General features: G+C 41.8%; 1 protein-coding gene and 1 long non-coding RNA gene across 4 annotated transcripts in view; one reads left to right on the forward strand and one right to left on the reverse strand.

Moving 5' to 3' along the window:
- The window catches only part of tbx1 (T-box transcription factor 1), a 30,466-nt gene extending 21,998 nt beyond the window's left edge, over window positions 1-8,468 (reverse strand). For 2 of the 3 annotated variants that reach the window (XM_069932615.1, XM_069932609.1), the window contains exon 1: window positions 329-524. Coding sequence is in view for 1 of the 3 variants with exons in the window: in XM_069932613.1 (XP_069788714.1) it covers window positions 8,365-8,368 (4 nt within the window). In the remaining 2 variants the exon portion in view is untranslated. Of the gene's footprint in view, window positions 1-328; window positions 525-8,364 lie in introns of those variants that run through there. The other variant, XM_069932613.1, reaches the window with a different exon arrangement.
- Window positions 198-6,732, forward strand: LOC138761055 (uncharacterized). Its single transcript, XR_011356089.1, has 2 exons — window positions 198-771; window positions 3,243-6,732. It is a non-coding gene; the product is annotated as an uncharacterized lncRNA (long non-coding RNA).
- Window positions 8,469-27,035: the final 18,567 nt, after the last annotated feature.

Raw genomic sequence — 27,035 nt, forward strand, 5'->3', positions numbered from 1 at the left:
GCGAATTAATTTAACTCCCTGTTAACCCGTGACTGCTGTCTAATTGACCGAATGTTGTGTGTCTGTGTGAATCAAATCCACTTCTAACCTCCGATCGCTTCCAACCACTTACTTCTCCTCGCTCCTGCCCCATTCCCCGTCAATCCTTACCCAGCCGAGCGTTTGCTAATTTCAGATTGGATTTATCTCGCACCATCCTTTCTGGATCGCGTTCCAGCGGTCAATATATTACAGCAACAGGACACAGTACTGTAATGTCAAGAAATACCCAACTACACTTAAATATCGAGCTTAGACAGCGGGGAAATTCTCCGAATGTGACACTTACGCGATGGTTAAGCGCTTGAAACGTGTTTTCTTCCTGTAAAGTTTATAACAGGATCCGTTCTGCTTTTAATGCACATATGGCGCATGCTAGGGGTCACACACTCTCTGATTTCACGCCATTTCGGGAGGTTTCTTGAAGTTGAACGTACTGCAAACTTCCATCTAGGGGTACGATCATCTTGGTTCCCAGCTGAAAGTTCAGGTGTCGACTGCGGACGTTCTTACCACCCAGTCCTCCCTTCCCGCCCCTCCCCCCGCCCTCACCCTCACATCCCACCAACAGCAGAGGGGAATTAAATGTCGGGCTCAAGAATGCTAGAATCCCTCTTCCTTTCCGCTTCTCCAGGTTAAAGAAAAGAGAAAAAAAATGTCCAGGACAACGCTTCTAATTTGAATCTGCGGTGACTGGAATTTCTTAACAGCCTATAACAAAAGTGAAACTAGGTAACCATTTCCTTTTTTTTGGCTTCTCTCCTTTCCAAGTTTTGCAAGTATCTTTGGCCTCTGCTGAGTGTCCATGTCAGGTGTTTGTGTTCACCTTGCAGTCGCCGTAACATTTTGTGCCCTCATTGTAATTTCAACCCTCCCCTCTTAAGTGCTGTCCGTCTCACCCCTTCCCCTTGCTTTATGAAACCCTAAATGTACAAATAGGCGGTTGGGTGGATGAAAAACTAACAAGAGCGGCCGATCTCAAATTCTGCATGGTCTTAGGAGACGGTAAAACCGCCTACAGCACCTTGAAGGAAGGAAATGTTTACAGCGAGGATAGGAGGTGACATGAGTCTGTGCTTATCCCGCAGCCTGCTGCAAAAGTACAGAGACAATTTACCTTCTAATTGTCTTTGGAGGAGAATTAGGCCATTTGAAACATCGACTCCGCCCCGCCATTCCATCATGGCTGATTTACTATCCCTTCCAATCCCATTTTCCCTGCAATCTTTGATTGTCCCCTCCTAGTCAAGAAACCATCTACCATCTCCGTCTTAAATATACTCGAACTCCTCAAAAATTTGAGAGTTCTTAGTCTTACTTCTGTTACTTTAAACAAAACAACTGTTTAAATGTTTCTAAAATGAGGGCGAGTAGGGAATGAGAGCACGAACTCCAAAAAGTTGTAACGGTTCCAATACACAGTTTAAAGCAGTTTTCTCAAATATGCTTGGGTGATCCTTGCATCAACGAAGAAAAATATCTGTATAGGTTAGGTATTTAGGGTACATATCACACACAATATTTCCCGTGTATATGCTGCTTTCTGACATTTCTTCACACTGAGCTTTCCCTTCACTTCCAGCGTCCAAACCATTTCAAAAGAGGCGGGCGATAATCTCACAGCATGGAAACATTTGTATAGTTTTAAAGTAGAAAGAGAGAGAGAGAGAGAGAGAGAGAGAGAGAGAGAGAGAGAATGTGTGCGTATGTTTCTCTGTGCGAGAGAGAATGTATGTGTCTCCGTCTGTGTATCTCTATGTTTATGTGCATGCATGCCCCCCCCTCTCTCTGTATACATGTGTCTATATGGCTATATATCTATGTATGTGGGAGTGTGTTTTTATGTTTGTGCGAATGGGTGTGTTTGTGAGTGTGTGTGTGTGTGTGTATGAGAGAGGGAGGGCGAGAGAGCAAGAGAGAGTTATGGAATATTGAAGAGAGATGGTGGAATATTGTAAAATACTGCAACACAGATTCTATATCATTGATGCTCACTATAGGATATTGATATGAATATATTTTAAGGCATTGATTTCTGCATAATATTGCTCCTCATTTGTCACAGATGCCCTCATCAACGTCCACGGCGCATTTAAATGGAATGACACTGTTTATTTGCCGTACGTGTTCACGTGGTCTTGGTACTTTGAGACTTAGAAGATATCAACAACAAAAACATAAATCTCCATAGCGAACTTAACGCAGGAAACGGAAAAGCCCCTAAATATCTGTCATTTATCCCAACACTAAATACATTATGGCAGATGTAAGGCGGTCAAAGGCTACCTGATAACAATCTAACACATGTCGAACGGAGCGACAGACAGCGCTGACAGATAGTGCAGCTGACATGTTTAGCCATCTCTTTGCCGAGAGGAAGAGAGAGAAAGAGAGAGAGAGAGAGAGAGAGAGAGAGAGAGAGAGAGATGAAGAAGAAGAGGAAGAAGAAGAAGAAAGAGAGAGAGAGAAAGGGGAGAAAGGGGGGGGGGTTATTGCGGACAGGAGGCGGAGAATAGCTTTAAAAATAACTGCTGGGCAAATGAATAATCATTTACCTCACTTCATGAAGTCCAGTGTGAACTCGGAACAGTCCCGATGTAAGGACAGGGAGCTCGAACATCTTCATTGATGAAGGCGACGCACAAAACGTGAAGCGGATGAGTACAGCAAAATGTTTTAACTTTAGTAATCAATATCAATAGCCCTTGCGGGTTAAGCTACATCGCCCACCAATGACCGAATGGAACCAGAACCAATTATTATTCCTTTATCGAGGCCAAATTACTGAAGGACTTTGCTTTCGAGGGGATTGTAGATACCATCCCAAACACTTGACACGCAAATACGTCACCGCTTCCATCCACACTTTCTCATTATTTCTGGCTATGTATAATCGCAACATAATTATATTCTTAGAGATAGTACACAGTGTACAAAAACGTTTTGTTTTCAGTAAGTCTGGTATATTTAACACTTGGAAAACAAAACTCAAAGAGTGACAAAGCTCAGCGCACCTTACTGTTAAACTGGGGGCACAATCCTGTGGTGTTTCAATTAATGCTTTAATAATTGAGATCACTTTGTTTCCGAGCTTCATCCACTCCGAATCCCTTATATATTTTCTTGGCATTTCAAGTAAAAGATAACACGAGGCCAAAATATAAAATCTGCACCATCTGGCTAAAGTTTCTTCTATTTTGCAGACTACTGTGCCAGCGATCAGTGGAACCGGTTTGGCTACGTCCAATTTGGATTTCTCTATCGGCTAAACATGTACCTCGGAAAATCCTAGGCGTTAGTGTCCTTAAACACTCTGCGAAGGCAACGCAGCCAAAGAAATGTTGATTCTACTGATTGCAATATCAACGCACGCTTGCATTGACTCCGTCTATCAAGGGCTGATGAAGAACTCACGATTAATTGAAAGAATTTGCCACCATTTAAAATAAAATTCCAGAGCGTGTTCCCCCCCCCCAAAAGTTTATTGTCATATACCTAAGTACAATATACGGTTGCACCGAAGTTCTTACTTGGTGCAGTCACACACCAAAAACACTAGTATATATTAAATCACCACTCTATCCCATGAGGAAAAAAAAGAATCTAAATATAAATAGAAAATAAATAAATGTTCACAGTTACACAGTGAAAAAAAATGTGTAGACAGGTGTTTTGATGGTCTCCGTGTAATTTAGGGTAAAGGTAGTGCGAGGAGTTCAAGGGCCTGATAGTTGTTCGAATTATAAAGAAAATGTCCTTGATCTCAGGCACTCTGCCTGAATGGAGCAGCGAGAAAAGGTTCTGACCCGGATTCTGACGGGGATCCTTCATGATACTAGCTACGCTCTTGAGTCCTGGTTTTTCGCTGTTCTTCGAACTTACACAAAACAGGATAATGCATGGGCGCAAACGGATTAATTTAACATTGTCATACCCCAAAAAAGAGAACACGCTCAGGCCCTGTGTTGGTAAGGTGGTCAATATTTGCCATGTTTTGGTGTCAGTCCACCCCGCCCCTACACGTCCAAAACTTGCAAACTTCCATGTCCGTTTATATAGAAAACGAACACCTTCAAACAGAAAACCATTCCATTCGAACATCAGCCGTTAGAACTCAGATGAATGAAATGTTCACTCTGAGACTCAAGTATGGTATTTACTTATTAAACAATGCAAATCTTGAATGTTTCGGACCCTGAAAATCTGATATGATTATTGATAATGCTGGGTAGAGAGAAGGAGGCAACCTTTTAGTACAATGATCTTTTCACCTTGTTGCTTTATACATCTGCTCGTAGCGGGCACAAGATTATTGTATTCATAAATTCTTACAGCACCAAGAAAAAAACCATTAGCTCAGTTCTGCAGTGACAGCTTCACAATGACACTACTAAAATTAGGACTGCTCTAATGTTTTGCTTCTATTCAATGAGCGGAATTTTTTCCTTAGTCAAGACTGATGTTATCGGCCAAGCCCTCTATTATTTCTGTTCGTGAAGGTAAAAGGATTAATAACAATTATCCCAACAGATAGACATCCTGCAGCCAACACAATTATTCATTGACTTGCATTCCTTTTGACAAACAAAAAACGTGGCACGGCGACTGGTCTTTGTTTTTTGCTCTATTGTACATCTATTGAGGGTGCCTGGGTGATAAAAAAAATAGCCCATTCTCCGCGTTGAAGGGTTTGCTATTGAGAGGCACTTCCTAATTAGCAGGTGTGTAGATACACGCGATTTGCCGCAGTTAATGCGCCCTTTATTAAGTGTTTGTTGTGCTTTAACATTTTAATAGGCTAATCAACAGCACTACTCCAAACTTTTCTTTGCAGTTCACGTGTCCACTATCAAGAGTGATTCATGAGGTTTTTGGTTTCCTGGGGAGACTGATAGCCCCTCCAGATAACGGGCATCACCAATCATCTTAAAGGTCGCCTGGCCTAAAACAAACTCAATTTAACTCCAAGTATGGCACAAAGAAAGACAATCAACAAAAGGGGTGAGGACATCCAGCGCGCTCAAACAAATTTCGCCTTCTTGGCAATCTGATTAAGTAGCGTTTTGTTGATACGATATTTCGTAGAGTCACATTGAACGCGAGCGCGATACCAGTCCTTCAATTATGCCTTTTGAAAAGCCCTACTCTGTCGCTAAATCAACAGAAGCTAGACATTTGGTGGGGGAAAAAGAAAGGTTCGTTGAGTTAAATCTTTCCTCGCCTGAATCTAACCCGCTCCACTCCATTTCACGTAGCAGGTTAGGATGCTAATTCATCGCGCCTGTTTTTAGAGTACAAAAGACCGGTGGGATCTTTTAAGGAGACATTTTGCAGGAAATGGAGGAGATCTTTTATTGCTATTCAATGTGTCTTTCAACTTCAAGTCACCTGGAAATGTAAAATGGGCTCGAGAAAATGTTACTGGTGGTCCTTGAGAGTTTAAGTTTCCTTCGACTGAACCAACGCTCTTGAAATCCATGAATGGTATTTTTCTGCATGTGGCGGATCCTGTCTCGTTGAGTGAGGTTTTATATGAGCTTTTGTAGACCAATCGCCTTGCCTCCACTTTGGAAATCCTTGCGTTCTGTCACTTAATTGTTTGTTTTAATGATTATTTAAGCGTCTCGGCAGAGCTACTGTTAATGTTTCATATGGGGCGCTGTGTTGCGATTCATTGTTTCATGTACTGCATGCCAAAAAGAACATAGTTGGCGAATCCATGTTTTAGCATTCGTATTTATGTTAGAGGATATATATACTCTCTCTCACTCTCTCTCTCTCTCTAACAAACAAACAGAACATTTGAGCCCGGGTCATATATATATAATTAACGTTTAGTGTGTGTGTGTGTGTGTGTGTGTGTGTGTGTGTGTGTGTGTGTGTGTGTGTGTGTGTGTGTGTGTGTGTGTGTGTGTGTTTGTGTGTGAGAGAGAGAGAGAGAGAGAGAGAAATAGATTAATATACGTTGCCATTCTCTCCAGAGCATTAATTCGAAACTCGTTTAACTATTAAATGTGAAATTGATGAATTCACCATGTGTGGGCAAATTAACAAGATGCTTTAATTCTTGACAGTACATGATGTCAAAAATAATTTTCTTTTATGCAAATGTTTCATAGTATCCATGTAATAACTGAAGATTGTAACACTACAAAATTAAATGTATTAATTGTTAATATGATTAGTTCAAATAACTGTTTTTATGAAGAGTTGTTTGCTAAATGATAAGAGTTTCAAATTCCCAACTTTTACATCTGTCTATTCTATAATTAGTACAATTATGTATTTTAAATGTTATTTAAAATTTTTAAAAAAGAATACTCTGAGAAAATAAGGAATGTAACTCCAGTAGGAAAGTTACAGAATCGCCCATTTAAAATTAACATTTCTAAATATAGTTTATATAATTGACAATTAATAAAAGCAGCGAGCACTCCCTCCCAATCTTCCATTTGTGTAACAGACTGTCCGTTTGGTGAAGGGATCTACACTCGACCAGATTGGTCACACAAACTCGGGGAAAAAAACACATTGAACTGATCGGTTATAATGAGATTCAAGCGAGATTTACGAGGAAAGAAATCAGAAAATATTTCCTATAAAATATAAACATTGGGCGTCTCTCTTCTGTACATTTATCAGTAGCCACATAATGCCTCCAAGTCCATTAAATCAATAAAAATGAATGACAAACCTGAGGCAATTTTTGTTATCTTGTCTGTTTAGAGCATTTTTGCGTTTTTAATCGATCTGGATTTTAATCTCAAATAAAGATCCTGAGATCATATTTCCTTTGATTATGTTTAAACATGAAGGGTCGCTAAAGACTTTGCATTGTGCACGTGGTTTATCAGTATTTGCATTGAATGATTTGTGGCAAAAGCTCGCGTTTTGAAATGCCTTCTAAAATATATTTTTAATGGAGAGCTAATCAGTGATGTACAGATTGTCCTAGCGATGTATTTTTTCTTAATATTTTACTCGTGAGAACATTTTTTTAAAATCGTTTGCATTGGTGCAGAGTAACTGCACCATTAACAAACTCAATTTCATAATAGTTAGATAATGTACAACAAATTATTGTCGATTTCTTTAAGAAAGATGAGAAAAATCATAAATATTTCTCCCTTCAGAAAGACGGGATGCAACGTTACCCATTTGCTCCATGGAATGTATTATTTGGGAAGACCTTTTCATTTTTGGTCATCCTGAGCCAGTTTACCTGTCTTACACGATCATAAATTTTGTTGATGTCCTATTTCCATCCAGTTGTACACTTGATTTAATCTTAATTCAAAGCATTATTTATAGTCATCAACCAGATATATATAATTTTCCGTTGCCGTTTAAGGACATTCTTAACATCCGGTGACAAAAGTTCACGTGAACCCTTTGAATGTTCCTCCTTAATGTCAAACCGTAGACAATCCTGCCCTTTCAAAAGGTACTCGTTAACTAACTGCACAGTTTTACAAAGAAAGTACAATAGACACGAAGTATCGATTTCAACGGAATTATGTAGGCCAGTTTAGAAGCTCCGCTTAGGTCCAAAATATTACCAGGTCCAAAATATTATGTCACCAAGAAGTATCATTTGGAATAGTCTAAAGGTGCAGTAAACAGGCTCTAATTAGAGTCATATAGAGTTGTAGAATACGGAAACAGGCCAGTCAATCCATCCCCTTCATACCGATCTTTCTGCCCATCTACAATAATCCCAATTGCTAGAATGAGGTCCGCCAAATAACCAGCCCTGGTCCTCAATACACCCTCAAAATCCCTTGGGATATTTGAGTTTAGTTGGAATTGAATACCATATTTGTGTTTATTCACATTTTCCGTCAGGCATTTAAACCATTAATCATAATACCCAATTGCAATTGGTGCTAGCTATTTTTTTTAAGAGGCCGGGTAACAGTGAAGTTGTTTTAAAATGTCAATAATACTTGGATTTTGGAGCGGTTTCTCGGCTAATCTTGGCTCTGATGCTGGGTCTAAACCGTCCTTTTATTTGGGGAAGTGTTTTGTATCATTCCACTGCGTTGCCGGAGTCACGTTCAACCCACCCCTCATAAGACAATCGGGGAATCAGCACATAAGCCCATGTAAACTGATTCTGACTGGGATTTGGAGACTGGGATTCACTGACATTCTTTTACTAAACATTCAAGTCATACCATTTCTAGTTGAGCTAAAATTACATGTTAGGAAACTGAACGGAATACATGCCTATTTTCAGCAATTTCCCCAGGCGTCAAATCTTCCTCACTGTGCGAGAATTTATTGGAAGAAAGACTAGAAGAACGCGAGAGATTTATGTCTTACCCATTAGTGTTACCGATTCATGCCATTTCCCACACCTCAGGCTAAATACACCACTGATGTTTCCTTCTTTCTCTCGTTCTCTCTTTCTCCATTTATCGGGGAGGAAGGCACGTTTTCGTTGAGGGAACAAAATCTGTCCCAATTCACAGAGGACGTTATTTGCAAGAGGTTGAAATTAATGATCATCGTTTGTGTGGAAAATACCAACCGATGATCATGGAAATAATTTAAAATCACGTTTGAAATTACATATTGAGACTCCGCGGGCTAAGAGCGCTCGTTGTTATTTAATACCAACGTCTCTTAGTAGAAGGCGTGTAGTCCTTCTTCGCTAAAAAAGAATTCTGCCAATAAATCACAAAGCCTCGATTTTTATGGGTACCACTGATTACTGTGCAAGATGCAAGTCTGTGATATGATTGCTGAAAGAGTAAACGCATTCCGTTCGTTTATGGAGCACCAGATAATGCGGGTATTGGTTTAACTATGAGCATACACATTTTTATTGTTGAATATCAACGCCTTTTATAGGAGTGAATGCGGTTTAAAATGTCAGGGTCCTTCACAAGTCCTTAATTGGGCAAAATTATCTCGCTATCAAACAGGTGATTGTAATGGGTTTAAACTGGGAAATTTTTAAGAGAAGATTGAAGGGGAGGAACTTAAGATGACATTCCAGGGGCTAGGGCTCAGAGGAGTGAAAAAGCTGCAAGCAATAACATGATGAAAGAAATGGATGGGTTGAAAAAGACATAAAGAGTCAGCGTGCGGGTGTTGATGACAAGGTCGGCATTTATTGCCTCTCCCTGACTGCGAAGGCAGTGGTGAGCTTCCGTCGATGCTGTGCTTTAAATGAAGTTGCTCTCACAGTGGGGTTGGGAAGGGAATCCCAGGATTTAGTCCTGGCTGCACTGAATGCACGGCGTGTCTTTCCGCCAGGTTGGCGCCGTGGGTGGTGAGAAGTGCGGCAAGCGGGCACGTCGGGGTAGGAGTGGAGAAAACTACATGGGCGAGAGGTCCAAGGACGGATTTCAACACAGGGATGCGAATCTAAAAATTAGCATTTGTAGTGGTGTCGAATAAAATGGGTCGAATATTGCTTCCCTCCAATTTTCTCCTTTGTCCACTCCCCACTAACCCTGTTCTCCACTCCGGCTTTATTCTTCTCACTCAACAACCCCGTGCATTGTCAGAGGTGTCAGCGAAGGTAGAATGAGCAACTCTGGGGAATCTTGTGTTAGTGTGTATGTGAACTCAGCTGATTGAACCAGTATATCTTTCCATCAAAGTCTCTCCGTGTCTTACTTCAGCTCTTTGTGGATTTTCACGCATGACTTGGTTTGTGTGGAGGAACATCTCATGATCAGCTTTGGAATTTTAGAGTTGGTGTTTGCAAGGAACCCGTCTTTCTTGCTTGTAGACAACATTGTTTCCAGGAACATCCATGCAATCAACACATTGCTCATCGAATGATTAAACATAATTCAAAATAACACTGTTTCAGATCACTTTCTAATTAACCCAATTTTAAAGCCAAGAAACGGCAATCTCCTGGGTTCACAGGTAGAACGGGGTGTGTGGTATAGATCCCAGTCCAATATCTCGCTTTGTTGTGCTCTCTCGGCTCCTGACGCCAGGTTCCTGGTCCAAGAACTCTATTCCCCACGCTGTTCCAGCAGGAGAGTTTGAGGAGACAGAGGACCTCCATTGTGTGTCAAGGGGGCGCATGTATGCTCGGCCAAACTGTGGAAGGGCAACTGCATCCTCATTATCACAACTGCCCCTCCCTACATCAAGCACCTGTGGCCGTCAGCTGTCCGGCAGAGTTCCTCACCTGCCCCTGAACACACAACAAGGGAAGAAAACCAGTAGTATTCGAAACCAGTGACCGAGGAAAGCGAGAGACACTTTGTTTTTTTAAGTATTAAGAATGGTCATCTAGAGGTTGAAGTACATTTCTAATCTCACACAGCAGTACAGGTACAGAGTGCCCGATTGTCTGATACGTGCGTCATAACTTTATCCTAATGTCCGGTATGTCTATTTGTGTGATGTAAAAAACGCATGCATTCTCGGTGAGATGTCCCTCAATGGATCTCATTGAACAAAATAGTAAAAACATAAAATGCTAGAGAAGCTCAGCTGGTCAAATAGTGACCTTTATGTACCAAAGATACATGACCGACGTTTCGGAATTGAGCCCTTAACCGATCATTGAATTAAATAGATTATCTACGCCTTGTTGCATTCCTGTTTGTGGGACCTTGCAGTGCACATGTTGGCCAAGGAATTGTCTGCATTAAAACATCGATGAAACTTAACATATTCAATGATTGTCACCGATATGTTGTGAGGTGATGATACACATTGAAATTGTTAAATGAAATAGCTGACGTGGATTTGTTCCCCAGTTGAAAAATCAGCGTTTCTCAAACATTGTTATCCTCTTCCTGCGTCCGGCCTCTCAAGGCCATGATAGTTTGCACCATCAAACACCCTGATGCTCGACACTCAAACTACACTTTCCAGTTTATCCACTCTACGCAGAGGTGAGGATTGATTTCGCAACCTCCTGTGGATCTCTCGATGCGAGAACGTCCCTTATTTATTGTACATCTATGTGTGGGATGCATGCGGGCGCTATTGTAGATGTTGCTGACAGTGAAGAGAAGCGATATATGTAGTTTTACACACAAACATGGTCTGACGGTCAGCGACTAAACCAGCTCCCCCATAGACTTGCCTGGTGAGGAGGGTGGCTAGACACCCTGCAGGATGAAAAACAAGACCTGTCAAAGGGCGGATAACTCTCGAATATGGTCAACGACCATCTAGCAAACACATTCAGTGAAACATGGGAAGGGCATCCCTTGCATAAAAGCTTGGTCTGGCCATTCACTGCACCAGAACTTCCCCCAGCCGTCTTGGACCTCACCATGCTATTGAATCCTGGAGGGGATATGGAGAGGGTGGGTCTGGTCCATGCAACCCCCTACTCACCTAAATCCATTCAAGCACACGCTGCTCCTTTCTGAGGAGTTGGGTATCTTCACATCAAACCCCACAAACTGACTGAAAGAAACTATCATCATCCTATGGGATGGATAGCCAGAACACACACACACACACACACACACACACACACACACACACACACACACACACACACACAATTTTCACCAAAATAAGTTTAGATCTGACAAACGGTGCTTTTCTGAACAATAGATTGAGCAGTTTATTAACCTACTGACATAATTTCCCTGAATATCTGATGATAAAGTTTAAGCCCGAAGACTGGGAGACAATCATCTCAATTCAGCCCTCAGCTGCATCTCCTCCATTTCCTGCTCATCTGTTCTGGCGAGAAACATAGAATCCCCCTTATCCTCACCTACCACCACACCGGCCTCCTCATCCAACACATTATCCTCCAGGATTTCTGGCACTCACGACAGGATCCCACTCCTAGACACATCTTCCCCTCTCCGCCTTCCATAGGGACTGCTCCTTCTATAACTCCATCATACACTCATGCCTCCCTACCAATTGCCCCCCCCATCCCCTGAACCTTCCTCTGTGGCCGCAGGAGGTGCCACAATTGTGCCCATACGTTTTCCCTCACCATGGTTCAGGGTCCTAAACAGACGTTTCAAGTGACAGCAGGACTCACTTACTGCATCTGGTGCTCCCTTTGTGGCCTTCTCTACATTGGAGAGACTGGTTGCAGATTTCTTCACTGAGCACCCTCTCTCGGTCCACATCAGTGACAGAGACCTCCCAGTAACCAACCATTTCAGTTCTGTGTCACACTCCCACATTCACATGTCAGTCAATGGCCTTATGTAATGTCCCATCAAGACCACCTGCAAATTGGAGGAACCACAACTGATTTTCCAACTGGGCACTCTCAGTCAGATGGCATTAACATTGACTTTTCTGGTTTCTGCTAACCTGTTCTCCTCTTCCCCCCCTTCTTCCTTCCCTTCCCCTTTTCAGTTCTCCTCCCTCCCTGCCCCTCCCTTCACCTAGCCATCCCTTCTCCCCTTGATTGCTGCTGTCCCCTCCCTCCTTTCTCCACCCATCACCTCCAGCCTTTGCAGTGACCCCTCCCCCACTCTTTTGTTCAGATGCCTGGTCACATTTTTCCATACCTTGTTGAAGGGCTCAAGTCTAAAACATCAGTGATGTATTTTTATCTTTGCTACATAAAGGACATTGTTTGACCTGCTGAGTTTCTCCAGCTTTGTGCTTTTGCTCTGATCACCTCATGTTTGTTGGTTCCATATCACTTAACCTGTCAATATAGTAGCGAGAAAGGGGTGATCGGTAACATCAATGATACATCAATCCCCACCTTCATTGACTTGTGCATAGTTTACAGTGTCCTTGTGATTTCCATTGTCTTTACACTATATGTTACCAGCTGTGATTGCCCAACTTACATTTGCACCTTGAGTCCCAGCACCATGAAACTCTCTATACAACTTTCTTCATCAATGGAGTTGGGTATTCACAAGATCACAAGATATAGGAGCAGAAGTGGGCTCATTAGCCCTCAAGTCTAAGTGGCATTCTAATCATTGTCCAGACATGAGGACTCCCAAATCCCCTTTCACCTCTGAATTTTGAATTTTCTTCTTGTCCAAATAATATTTATTCTACAGCTACCAAAAAATGCATGACAGGCATTGTATTCATCTGCTACCTCTTTGCCCATTCTTCTAATCATCCAGGACTCTCTGCAGCCTTTCTGTATCTTCAGCACCACCCACCCTACCACCTATTTTGGCATCATCTGGAAATTTAGCCACAAAGCCATCTATTCCATTTTCCAAATAATTTATATAGAACATAAAAAGAAGCAGCCACAACATGGAACCCTGAGGTACACTGCTGGAAACTGGTAGCCAACTTGTTTCCTGCTGAATAGCCAATGCTCTACCCATGCTGATATCCTTCCTGAAATTCCATAGGCTCTCATCTTGTTTAGCAGCTTTGTGTGTGGCACCTGTTCCAAGACTTTTTGAAAGTCCAAATACACAACATGCATTGCATCTTCCCTGTCTATACTACTTGTGATCTCTTTATAAAAATTGCAGTAGGGTTGACAGGCATGATTTTACTTAAAGGAAACCATGCTGACTTGGGCCTATCTTTTCATGCATCTTCAAGTGCATAATCTCATCCTTGACAATCGACTCCAACAGCTTCTCAACCATCCTCCTCAGGCTAATAGGTCTATAATTTAATTTCTGCTGCCTCGCTCCCTTCTTAAACAGCAGAGTGACATTCACCACCCTCCAGTCCACTGAAACAATACCAGAATCCATTGATTCCTGGAACATTATTACCAATGCCTCCACAATTTCTATAGCTACCTCCTTCACAACTCAAGGGTGCATTTCATCAGGTTCACGAGACTTATTTACCCTTAGATCATTTAGGTACATTCTTGCAGTGCCCTTTGTATAACTGTGTTATAAGTCAAGAACCAGTCTTCAACATGTATCAAAGAGAACTTTAAAACAAAATAAATCCCTTATTTTGTGGAATTGCAGGAGTGGGACATGAAGATATGGAGATATACTCCTTGCTATAGTGGATATGGATGAATTAGGTGGATATGGGTGGACTAGTTGGATATTGGTGAACCAGATGGATATGGATCAACCAGGTAGATATGAATGACAGATGGATATTGGTGCACCAGATACATATGTGTCAACCAGGTGGATATGGGTGAAACAGGAAGATATTGGTGAACCAGGTGAATATGGGAAAATCAGGTACATATGTGTGAACCAAAGGGAGATGAGGGGTCCGCGGTAATGGCGCAACATTCTATTTAAAAAAAAATCTCAACTTACTTTAATTCTCCAGTTCCCCAGTGTGGGATTTGAACTCAAGTCTCCAAGCAGGTTAATCCTTTAAAATAAACAGGAACTGCTCCCTCCATAGATACTGCATGGACTGATGGCTATCTTCAGCATGTTTGTTTTATTTCATATTTCCAGCACCTTCAGTTTTCTTTTTTAAACATTGATTAACCTTTTGTTCAATTGAAGGGAGAGATGCTTCCTAATATCTGGATTTGAAATAATTGGGAAAGCTGCCTCCTCTGGGAAATTCAGAACACAGGACCTGGCTTTATGAACCCTGGGAAATCAAAGGGTACCCTTTAGCTGGTGAACAAAGCAGGCCAAACATCCAGGGAGAGAAATGGACAGTCGATAAAGGGTTGCGAACAGAAAAGTTTCTCCCCACCAAGGCTGCTCGACCCGCTGAGCATCTTCAGCTTTTCTTTGTTCACTTAAGGTCCCTGCATCTGCTGTTCTGTTTCCCTTTCACCGGTAGTTTGCTTTTAAGGGGATCCTTTTACCTCTGTTTGGAAAACAAATGGTCGGATGCATATTTTTAGTCACCATTTCGAAAGGAAATTCTCAGAATAATCCCAGTTGTTAATAATAGAGCAAGACCAACAGTCCCTGACATCAAATTGATGACCCCACAATGTATGTCACTGATGAGACAGGAAGTCCAATTTCAAATTACCTCAATCTTTTTTTTTTGGGAGGGGGGAGGAGTGATCAGTCATTCCATCAATCCACCTGTCCCATCCCCATGGCAGGTCAAAGAGTACTGGTTTTGACAGACTTGATACATAACTCTCATTACAATTGTAATACTTTTAGAATATTTCCTATTTCTGTTCCTAACATTAACACTTTTACTATTAGGAGCAGAAAATTCCAACTAACGCTCTAATTGTCATTCGTGGCGTTTGTCCACTCAGTATCTGCAGGACATGGCCTCACACTGCAAACAGTCCAGCGAGGGGAATGGGTTGATGTATTAATTCCAGGTCATGCAAGAAAGACTGATGGGTTAATGGGGTGCATTTGGGAGTTGGGGATTTCTGGTGCCGGAGGAGAGGGCGACGGTTCTAATCTGACGCTGTGAACTTTCCGTAAGGAGAACTTGAAAATTTGACGGGTGCCTTGCGAAATCTGCCTTTTCACTGCTGTCCATGTTCTGGTAGTTCCTCTCTCTGGAATACTATCGGTTATGCCAACACCCAGAAAGCCCCCGCAATTCCTGGGTCTCCTCCCTATCTATATAAAACTGATCCAACTGTTTCACTGATCAGACCTCAATCCATACACAGAAATGCTGTGGCATCAGGTATCGATTCTTAATGATATGTTTAAATTGTATTTTGAAAAAAGTCTGTGTGGTTCGATTTGTCAAATAGTTATTTGAATGGGGAGAGGGCGTAAGGTGGAGTGGGAAGAGGTAGGAGTACGGGCAACCAAAGGCTGTACTAACAAGGAAATGGTTTGTAAATGAAAGCGGGAGCCTTCAAATTAACAGCCAATTGACCCAGTTTGATGTTGTTATTTGCGGACAATTGTGAATTATATAGTAGGACCGTGGCTCAGTCTGTATAAACGGAGACAAAGCTAAAATAAGTTGTCCTATGAGGGAAGATTGATGGGGGTGGGGTGGGGGGGGGTGTGGGGTTAGGGGTAGGGTTAGTATCCAATACCGTTTAGAATAATAAAAACTGGTTTACTGATGCACCCAACCCTTCTGTGAGGGTCTGGGAGGATGGTAGGGACTATCTACAACTAGAGCCATAAACGGAAGGGTTGCACATTTTAGATGGAGAGGAGGAGTGACCCTTTCCCCCAGAACAGTGGAAGCCATGCTACTGGGCAAATTCATTGTCGAGTTAGACAGTTTGTTTTGGTTTATGGCGGAGCAAAGAATTTTGGAGAAAGGGATGAAAGTAGAGTTGAGGTCAATATCGCATCACCCTGGATCTTATTAGCCAGCGGAGAATGCTCGAGGGACTGCATGGTCGCTTTCTGACCCTGTTAATGATGTTCTTTAGGTTTACCCCACCAGACGCAGTGTCCACTGCATGTAGCGAGCTCCACATTTAGTGATCGCCACACGGAATAAGCTTCAACCTCTTCGACATCCAGTGCGTTCCACTCTCCGTGTTTAACCTCCACAGATCTCTGTTCCAAGTGATCGTGTCCCTCTGTCCCCCACATCCGAGTAACTTCAAACATACTGATTTCTATCTACACCGTTGCTTCACGTCCAATAATCTCACATTCACTTTTCTCTAAACCTGGAGACCTTCATATCGCCGACCTCTCTGCTAAATGATCCATAATATTTGATCCCACCTGGTAACCTTCACCCAAGGTCACCACACATACGCTGTGGCCCACACCTGTACACCCACACCTGGAAGTTGAGCCTTTAAAAGTTGCTGTTATATTGCCGCTTTTCCAGTCGCGAAATCTCCGGACACATAACGAAATATTTTAAGAAAATCCATTTGAAGAGATTCACATCAATAAGAGCAAATGTTTGCATTATTTTCCATGCGGGGTTCTGGGAAAATTATTCCAATGCATCAATGTTAACGAATAACACAGCACTCAAATAGAACAATCGGATTTAATGACAGTTGTAAACAGAAGTAAGATTTAGGGAAAGTAAGATTTAATCACATGTACGTCCATTTATAATTCGCACCATGTCCAAATTCTACTGCGGTGAGAAGTTAGACGCGTAAAACCTCCCACGCGCAGATTAAAGGTCCCTTGGGTTAAGGCAACGCTTGTTTGGATATGTATTTCAATGGGAGGCGGAGAGTGTCTCGATAACATAAAATGTGACCATTTTATTTATAGAGCCTTACCGAAGTTACCAATGATGCTTATCGCCAAGGAGAGCGCGCCCTGGAAGTGTTTCCTACAATAATTCATGGATGTTCACTCCCAGTCAGCTTTTGCCAAAATGTTTACTGAATAATTTCATAAGGAACCAAAGGCGACAAAAAAACTGAAGTCACTAAGATGGAAAATAACTATATCAAAACCAAATTGCAAGGTTTATGGAAACTAGCCAGTGGTTTTTATTTGCAGTTCTGGTGCAGGTTGCAATGTTTTAATGCATGGTCTAAAGATAGATACATTAAAGTGGTTGTTAATCCAGAGTCTAATTTAAGACATTGAAATATCCGAGGGATGGATTTTAATTTTGACCGACATTCTTCCGCAAATTGTTTCTTTGTCGGGATTTGTATTATCACTGGCTTGGGTAGAAACTTGGGCCAAACGGTTCTGAATAGTTTGAGATTGCGAGAGGGAGAGAGAGAAAAAAAACAACTCAAAAGTGCTGTCTGAATCCAGGATCAGAAAGCGCCAGTGCGCTCCAACCTCCCTGATTGGGTGCTGGGAACAAGGTATAATTAAGGACTGTTTAAAAGGCCTTTAAACTAAAAGTTCAGCTTTACCCGATACGATTCTTTCTAAAACATCCAATCAAATTGAAATGTCAACAAAGCATCGATACGCTTTTAATGCCCGATTGAGAATCCGGAGATTAATTTAATTTGAAATGGTTTCTACAACTTTAGAATCTGTGTTCTTGAAACTACATGAGATTGCGTTTATGAATCATGTTACAGAATGATTCCTTCTCTTGTACATTTTCGACAGTGATGTACACTCTTACCTCGGAACACTTGTGTGAGGGTTTTAGATACGTTTATTTCATCTCCTGCATTTTTACCGACTACTATTTTACATAAAACTGTTTCAATTTTCAGTCACTTCTTACGAAGGACATTATTTCATATACACAAAGTTTTACCCTGGAATAACGTTGTATAGAGAAGAAATGTGAAGTTTGGCTTTGGTAAGCTGCCTCTTTAACTGATGACATCGACAAAGCGAGGCCGTTAGTCATAAAATTACATTTCATATAGTCAGTCCAACTTTGGAAACCTTGCTGAAGATTAGATTATTCGGAAATAATCTGTAGCCCAATCCTTTCTGAGATGGATGAACGAGTGACCATTCCCACACGTTTCGGGTTTATGGGATTTCTGAGCCGAGAGAAGGGAATTGGACGAACATTTGACAAAGATCCCTGATTGGCCAAGAAACCGTGTATGAGGCTCCATTCCGGCGTCTCACAGGCACAACAAAGCCATTGTAGTCTCTTTGCTCTTGCGGTTTAAGATACTTGGAATGTATCTCATTGCCGTTAATATAGCTTGTTAGTAAACCCCCTCCCTCATGATTCCATTTTGCCTGGGATAAGTGTGATTTCACAGAAGAATGTGCAGGTTAACGCTGCTTGAGAACCTCGGGCAGGAATGTTAACACCCGGTGTTCTGGGCACTTGTGCACTTCACCGACCCGCCAGCTTGGGGGTTTCATCTGACCCTCCGTGGCACATTTAAAGCCAGATTTTAGATAGTATCCCGATCCAAGCCTCAATGCAGTGTGCGATCGCAGTAAATTATTTAAAAGCAACTCGTCAGCATTCCAGTGGGATTTATATTCCCCGGGATACGCTTCACCTCGCCCGCAAACACAACTAAATCCCCGCGAGGAGCGATGTAATTCTCAAGGGAAGTTGCGACTATTTAAAAAGAAGTTACCGCAGCTCGGTCGTAGTTGTTCTGCATTCATTATCTTCAATCGATTTTCCCTCCTACTCCACAGGGTTTTGGGTAACAGATTCACAACCCTCAATTCAGGGAATGTTTGGTGTCTTTTAAATATCTAGTGTCTCAGTATTTTATAAGCATATGCTTTTATGCATTTGGTGTTGGGACAGATTACCTGTTTACGGAGATTTTCGCCGCTATATCATTTTATCGGGGGATTGAAAGTTATTTATTTGTTATCCAAGTGCAAGAGAGACTCTGTCTATTACATCCTCACAGCCAGTGTTAACCCGCTGCCGAATGGTCTTGGGCCCCTTTTGCTTCCTGGTCCACCAACTATTTCCAGCATTGCATCTAATACCACCATTTTGTGTAAATATTATTTTAGATCCTTGTGAAATCTCTTCTCGATCTCGGGTGCGAACATTTCCAAAAAAGCCTTTGCCCAATCCGGATACCAGTATATTGGCGAAATCTTTATCGATAAAAAGTTTTCTTACCCAGATAACGAGAGGCAGGGATTTCCCTCGGATCAACCACCTCATGTCACTGTTGTCTCTCGGGGAAACAACAAACGCCCGAAGTGTTCCGCAACTAAAATACACAAGAAGTACATATTCGCTGTCTTGTGGAAATTCCCTTCCCAATCTTTTCAAATGTTCAAAAAAAAACCCACCCAATGCTATTAATTTCCCCTCAAAAGGCGGCGAAGAGCCAAGAATTTGTAAAGTAACAAACATCCTGGAGAGGACTGGGTTTGTTACAGTGATAACTTCCTTGGTCTAGATCAGTGGTTCTCAACCTTTTTCTTTCCACTCACATACCACTTTAGGTAATCCCTAGGCCATAGGAGGTGCTCCGTGATTAGTAAGGGATGACTTAAAGTGGCGATGGAGGAAAAAAGTTTGAAAACCACTACTCTAGACGGAAGAAGCAATATATTCTCCCCAAGAATGAAAGGAAGGAGCATTCAGGGCAAGCGAATTCTTGATTCCCGTAAAAGGGCAAACGAATGGTTTTATTGGTGTAAAGAAAACCAAGATATCACTAATCGAACCAACGGCACATCTGTAATTAATTAGGTGTTTGCCGTGGTGTGAGATAAGAGATAAAGAATTGCTTTACTCCACATGTTTGGAATGGCAGATCGATAACCAGAGGAAACCGATTTAAAATGATTGAATTAACCAATTTATTTCAAAGAAGGTCAGTATTTATGTTCTCTGTTTATGAAACGGGAATTTTACTGGTAATCAGAGATCAGACGCTCGCAAAACTAGCTGGAGAGAGGATAAATTGTCTAATTGGGCATGGACTAGAGGCATTGTAGAAGTGCTCAGTTTTTCAATTAATTGCAGACAACCTTCATACGATATTAAAGCGTCTTCTTCAGGGCTGCGACATTCATCACACCACGAGGAATGTAAGAAAAGACCACTCGGCGCTTGCCAGTTAAGCAATCGTAATTGTAAATTCCTAAAACATTTTCAAGTTCACTAACTGATTTTTATTTTCTCATTAGGGGTGATGTAATTCGGAAATATCGTGACACAATTGCTTGCCGTTGATTGGACCTTTAGTGGGGTTGCAACACCCTTTGCTGCACCGGACTTGTGCATTTACACAATGAAATCTTCCCATTGGATATAAATAATAGCAAACCTCATTTTAATGGCATTGTGTGTCTTGAATGTGAGTGTCATTTCCTGATCTTCACTTTGGAGTATAACATTGGTTTTAGTTAAAATGTCGGCATGGGGACTTGAACTCAACTGCAGCTGCAGTTTGAAGGTTCAAAACAAAAAAAAATGGGTTCGTGAAGACAATTCCACCACGAACTTTCGACAACTGCAGTTGGAATATTTCTTTTATCAAATAATTCCATCATTCTCACGGACTGCGTCTGGAGTCTCGTTCAGGGTCAGCGACTCCAGGGGTTTTATTGAACGCATCTTGCGCGAAAATAAATCACGCCAGCCATAATGATTTGCCAGACTCTCATATGCGGTTCTTCTTCGTATTAAAGGTCTGGATAAATAGTAATATTCGATTTTGAATATCATCCGTTACTCGGAAGATTTAGTTTTGAACAGGTCGGTTGTTTAGGATCATTAAGATTTTGAAGGTTACTTTCTGGGGAGAATTATACAAGATTTAAATAAAGTAGCAGATCACTTTAAAACAGAGGGTCAAGCGCATGCGCTCTCCGCGATTGTTTGGCTGTGTAACCACCCGAGTCAGCCGCCTCACGCCGTCTCTCACACACAAGGGTTGAGGGTTCACTGTGCAATTGGGGGTGGGGGGGGGGGGGGGGCTCATAATTCGCCGATTTCCCCTGAATCCTGGTTAAGACAGGTGCGCCGCTCTGGGCACTTCCTCGGTCGGATTTTCAGGGACAGTCGTTCCCATCCGCAGATGGAGGACACAGGAACGAAAAAAAATCTTACAGGTTTGACTGCAGACAGCAATTTTTAAAATTCCCAAAGGCGATACGTCCTGGGCGTTCCATTCGGAGAATTTGCCAAAGCATTCCCAGAAACAATCACAGTCATTCCTCCGCATAAGGGAGAAAATCTGGCATTGCAAAATCAAGGTTGAGAGGGAAAAAAAAATGAGGAACCCGGCAGAAAGTTTGTCCGGGTGTGATGCCGGGCTAAACTAGTGCATCCGTTCCCTGAGCAATGCACCGTCGTCCTTTATTTCCATCGGTAAACCGATACATTTGGGTAATTTGGCTATGAATCCAGCCCGTTAATTGACCGCGTTTTTGAACTGCAAGGAAAAAAGTGAACAGACGTTATGTGATGAAGAATCTGGCTGCTGAAGGTCAGACGTCGTTTGCCCAGAGGCAGCCCTGACTGCGGGCTCTAAAACAATTCGATCAAACAAGTTGCTGGGCTGTTGGGAGGGAGATCACCCAATTATATCATTGGTAGCGCCCCTTGACATTTTTCCAGGACAGTGACACCTGAGGAGAGAATTTATTGGGAATAGGAGAAGTCTGGGTTTACATTTTGTTTTTGCAAGGTACAGAACCGCTTGAGACAAAACAGCTGAAAGATCGACGGGGGTATTAAAAGGGGACTTGCTCTGGGTGGGGAATGGCTAACTTGTAACCAGACCCTGTAATGGTAACAAGACAAAAGTGAAACGCATGTCCAATTTCCAACGCTTTTTGATTTGATCTTCGCTTTTATTTATCCCTTCCCACGCATTTGGACGCTGGCGGTCTCCCTTTGTCATTAACTGTTCCCTTCCAGAAGCCGGGCCCAATTCCCTCGACCCCCACACAATTCATTTACTCGGCCCTTTGGCCAAACTGCCAGGCATTCGGCAACTTGGGTCCACAAGTGCTCCTCTGTCAGTACCGTGGTTGACGGCCCAGTTTGTGGCGGGCCCTCTCAGTGTAGGGAGCTCCGCTTTCCCAGCAGCAGAATAACCCCAGTTACTGGCGCCTCTGCCGTCGGACAGGTGAGTTGCAAAGGGTCGCATCCATTGGTGAAGGGTTCCTCTGCCCACTCTCCCTCTCCCACTGATGCTGCCCCACCCGCCGAGTTCCTCCAGCAGACTGTGTCTTGCTCCGGATTCCGGCACTTGTTTCCTGAATGGAGTGGAAGTTCTGGTCGCTTGTTATAGGAAGAATAGCGTGACAAGGCATGGAACAGGCCTTGGGCCTAACTGCTCCACTCCCACTAAGTTGGCATTCTGGGCTGCTTCAATTTGCCTGCATTTGGCCCTTATCCTTTTCCACTTTTCCTGTCCATAATTCTGTTCAAATATCTTTTGAATATCAGAATTGTGCCCACTTGTCAAGTTCCTCTGGTAGCTCCTTCTGGATTCAGACCACCCTCTGAGAGAAAGAAAGAAAGGTGTTGGAGTGGGTCCATAAAAGATGATGAGAATGGTGCAAGGCTGGATCGGAGAGGATGGGGCTGTTTTCTTTGAAGTGGATGAGTGAAGATTTGATAAAAGTATGCAAAACAAAGAAGGCACATTTTAAAAGAGGTACAGCACAGTAAGTAAGAGGCCACTAGGGCCCATGAGTCTGCGCTGCCAAAATACACCCGTATGACCAATTAATCTAACAAGCTCGTTTGTCTTTGAAATTGATAGAGGGAGTGTGTGAGAAATCCCAGGTATAAAATAAAGGAGATATGAATTAATAGTGACACAACAAAGACGAGCATTACACAGTGTGGAGTTAGAATCTGGAGTGCATGTGGTGTTAAAATTTGGAGTGCATTGGCTCCAGATGTGGTGGAGGTACATTCTGTAGTGGTCAAGATGGGGGAAAAGTTGCAGGAAAATGGAGTTTTATTTGAAAACCCACACAGATAGGATGAGCTGAATGGCGTGATGCCATGTGAATGTAATTCAGAGCAAGAGTTTGGCTAAAAGGAGAAGGCTGCTTTTCCAATACCCACTCGTCAAGCACTGTGTGAGGCACACCATTGGTGAATACCCAAACAATGGTCAGCTGAATGCGAGAGAACACTTCCAAGTGCAGATGTACCAGAGGGCATCTGATTAAAGTGAATGGAGGAAAGTTTAGGGGAGATGTCAGAGAACGGACTTCTATACCGAGAGTAGTGGGTGCCTGAAACGCATTGCTGGGGATGGTAGTGGAGGTTGGTACAATAGGGACATTTACTTTTGGGTAGGAACAGGAATGTATGAAACATAAGGGGTTATTGATTGTGAGGAGGGAAGAGTTAGATTGATCACAGAGTAGGTTTAAATGGGTCATCGCAACATTGTCGTAAAGGGCCTTTACTGTATTATACGTTCTCTGCAGCTGTGTTTTTGGTAACGATTGTTACTCACAGAATGGTATTTAACAGATACTCATCACAGACCATCCTTCAACGATATATTTCCTGTCCCCTTCCTTTACTGGTTACTGGTCTATTTGTGACCATCAGTTTTTAAACCAACTAATTTCATCAAATGCAGGAGGCGCTGTTTGAGGTAATTTAATTTATACCATTGTATATGGGCATTACAGGCAAGGCCAGCCTTCATTGGCCATTCCACATTGACCCCAGAATTGACTGGTTGCTGTGTATGTAAGAAAGGCAGTAAAGAGTCAGTCACAATGCTGTGAGACTAGAGTCCAGGTAGGGAAAACAAATACCTTTCCCTAAAAATTATCAGTAAACTGATGGAATTTCAAACCAGTTTCGTAGTTCTCATTACTGATACTGGTTAGTAATTTCAGATTACACAGTTTAATATTTTAAGTTTTAAATGCCCCAAAATACTATGCTGGAACGTGAGTCAGATCATGTCTTTGTTTAACAATCTAATCGTAGTTTAATCATTGGAGTGAACCTGCTATGTTTAAGTATGGGTTGACTTGTTTAGATAGCATGTAAAACAATGCTTTTCACTGTATCTTGGTGCACATGACTATAACCAATTCAATTAAATTCCCCTGAATGGAGGAAGTAAAGATCAACTGTGTCAGGAGTCACATGGCAAATTGAGGTCCTTTAATTTCCACTGTTGTTGCTGGTGTATCTTTACCTACTTGTGTGGCTGACAATAAATGCTAATACTCATTCATAAATAGGTCAACTGGATAAGGACAGCAGATTTCTTTTCTTGAAAGACATTAATGAACCAGATGTTGTTTTAATGGCAATCCTATGATTTCACGGTCATCATCTCTGAGAATGGCTTTTTATTCCAAATTTACTTAATTACCCCAAGTTTTGAATTTCCCAGCTGCCGTGATGACTAATGTTAATAATTATTTCAATTGCCAAGTTTACTGGTGGCACTGGGAATAAAATACTCTCTTTTAATGGTAATTAAGTTAGTTTTAAAAAGTGTTAACATAATTCCCACGTCACACATCCGACCACTTAATGATATTTAAACCAATAGAAGGCAGAGGAGAGACTCAACAGCATTTGTCAGTTATGAGTTGTATTAATTTGCCAATTGCAATTTGATGTGGCTTGAAAATGGATTTCCTCTACATTGCATTTTGGAATTATTTTCCCACAACATAAATGAGCAGATGGCAGTGTATATCTCAGACAAGCCCCAATTTAACAATCAAAGGTCTCAATAAGTTATTTAAAACCCCTTACTTGGTTTATCCTTATATCCTTGATCAATTCCACACAAAAAAGTGGCTGTTCCAAAATTTCATATGATGTGTTTGAACCAAGTACCTTCCTAACTTCAGGAGAAGCCAGCTTGGTCCAATTTTACCATATTGTGACTCCAGAACCTGAGATAGAGAGATAAAGCTCATGGTAACATTAACACTATGCTCCCTCTAAAATAACTGGTTAATTAAGCCTGCAGAGCTGAAGTTAGATAATGGCCTGTGCTTCTCTCCCTACCTCTTCCTCCCTCCTCTTCTCCTCCTCCTCACCTTTTCATTCAGGGCTGTTTTTGATTCTACCTGACAATGGGCCCAGGCCCTAAATATTGGTTACCCTTTACTTCCAATGGATGCCACGTGAGTTTCTCCAGCACATTTGTGTATTGCACTGGATACCAGTATCTGCAGATTTTTTTTTGTTTAACTTACTAAGCTAAAGAGTCAACTGTCTCACGAGGACAGATAAAAGGGCCCAGCTTGTATCTGCTGGAGTCTGAGAGAATGAGAGGTGACTTGATTGAAATATAGAAGGTCCTCGGTGGTCTTGACAGGGTAGATGCAGAGGAGATGTCTCCCCTTTTGGGCAAATCTAAAACAAGGTATCCACAGTTTAAAAATAAAGGCTCACGTCTAAGAAAGCGATGAAAAAATATTTTTCATTGGAGTCCTTTGGAACATTTGTCTTCAAGGGGCGGTGGTCCAGCTCAAGATCTTTGCAGATTGCAGTGATGAGAGGGATTTAAAAAGTTGGCTGATAGACATAGAAACCTTAATACCTCCCCCAATGAGCAAACCTTTGATCATCAACCTTTGATGCCTTTCTTTACAGTTTGATGTTAGTTGCTTGAATGTTAAAACTCCCATGTAAAAACTCTGATGCCTGAGAGTTGGATGTTCTTTTCCTTCTCATTTCAAATGGTCAGTATTTGAGATCCTGATTTAAAGATAACATACTTTTCTGCATAAAGCCAACTTAAATTTTGGAAGTGCTAAATGCTAATCAACAGGGTAGATGGGTCAGATGACCTCATTCCCTGCTGTAGCTACACTGTGATTCTATGATAAGAGTAAAAAGTTGGTTTATCTCTAATGCCATCAGGTCACAGGGAATTCTGACCTGGTGTCTCACAGCGACACAGCCAATGCAATAACATCAGAATTAACTTCCATTTATTCCATGATTGATTTTGGCATTTCTCTGGGGTCAGAGCTGAAGGATGTATATGTAGCAGGAGGCCATTCACTTGTTCTGCCAATTAATTGTATCTTGATGAGTTTATACCTGGTGACTCTCCTTGCTGCTAAAGACTTTAATGTCTTCCCAATAAAAGTCTGGGTTTCTTTTGAATTTTTGTACTGCACTATCCAATGTCGAACAGCTGTAAAGAAGGGAAAGCTATCTGCAGAGATTAAAGAGAACAGCCTTAATTTGCTCATCTTCCAGGCTGATGAAAGCAGGGGGTGAGGGTGACACAAACACTTAAATATTTTTAGCTTTCCTTTGAGGAGTGTGTCAGATGTTTAAAACTCATTCCTCAATAACGTGTCAGCTGATGATACTGTCAGCGAGCAGAAGGCATTCATTGCCAAGAAGATTTTAATGTGCTGCTAAGGGTTAGACAGTGCGGGGTGTTCTCCTCTGGACACCCATAATTATCCTTTCACAGACCAGGTGTTCCTGCCACTTTCAAAGGACGAAAGTTTTCTAATAGTTTAATAATAGCTGTCACTAATAGCTTAATGTCCTATGTTCCGTAACAGAATTAAAGATGTTGGCAGATCCTTACCCTGACTTTTTGCAGTGTGATGTCAATCTGCATTTTGTACCGCTTGTATTCAGATAGATTGGTGTGGAGGAAGGTGGTGAAGATTGAAATCCGTCTTGAGATTTCAAAGAGTTTAATTTGGGTTTTTTTCTCAAATGTTTGAATGCTTTAATAAATAATCTAAGGAAGAAAGCTTACCTTAAAATGTTTGTTTATTTTTTAAAGGCTTTGCATTCTGTTTGAGGTGGGGAGGAATATCATAAGCTCGAATGTTCATTATCTGTCATTATCTAACTTATGCATTTAT

This window comes from Narcine bancroftii, chromosome 4 (assembly GCF_036971445.1).
Source record: "Narcine bancroftii isolate sNarBan1 chromosome 4, sNarBan1.hap1, whole genome shotgun sequence".
Lineage (NCBI taxonomy): Eukaryota > Metazoa > Chordata > Chondrichthyes > Torpediniformes > Narcinidae > Narcine > Narcine bancroftii.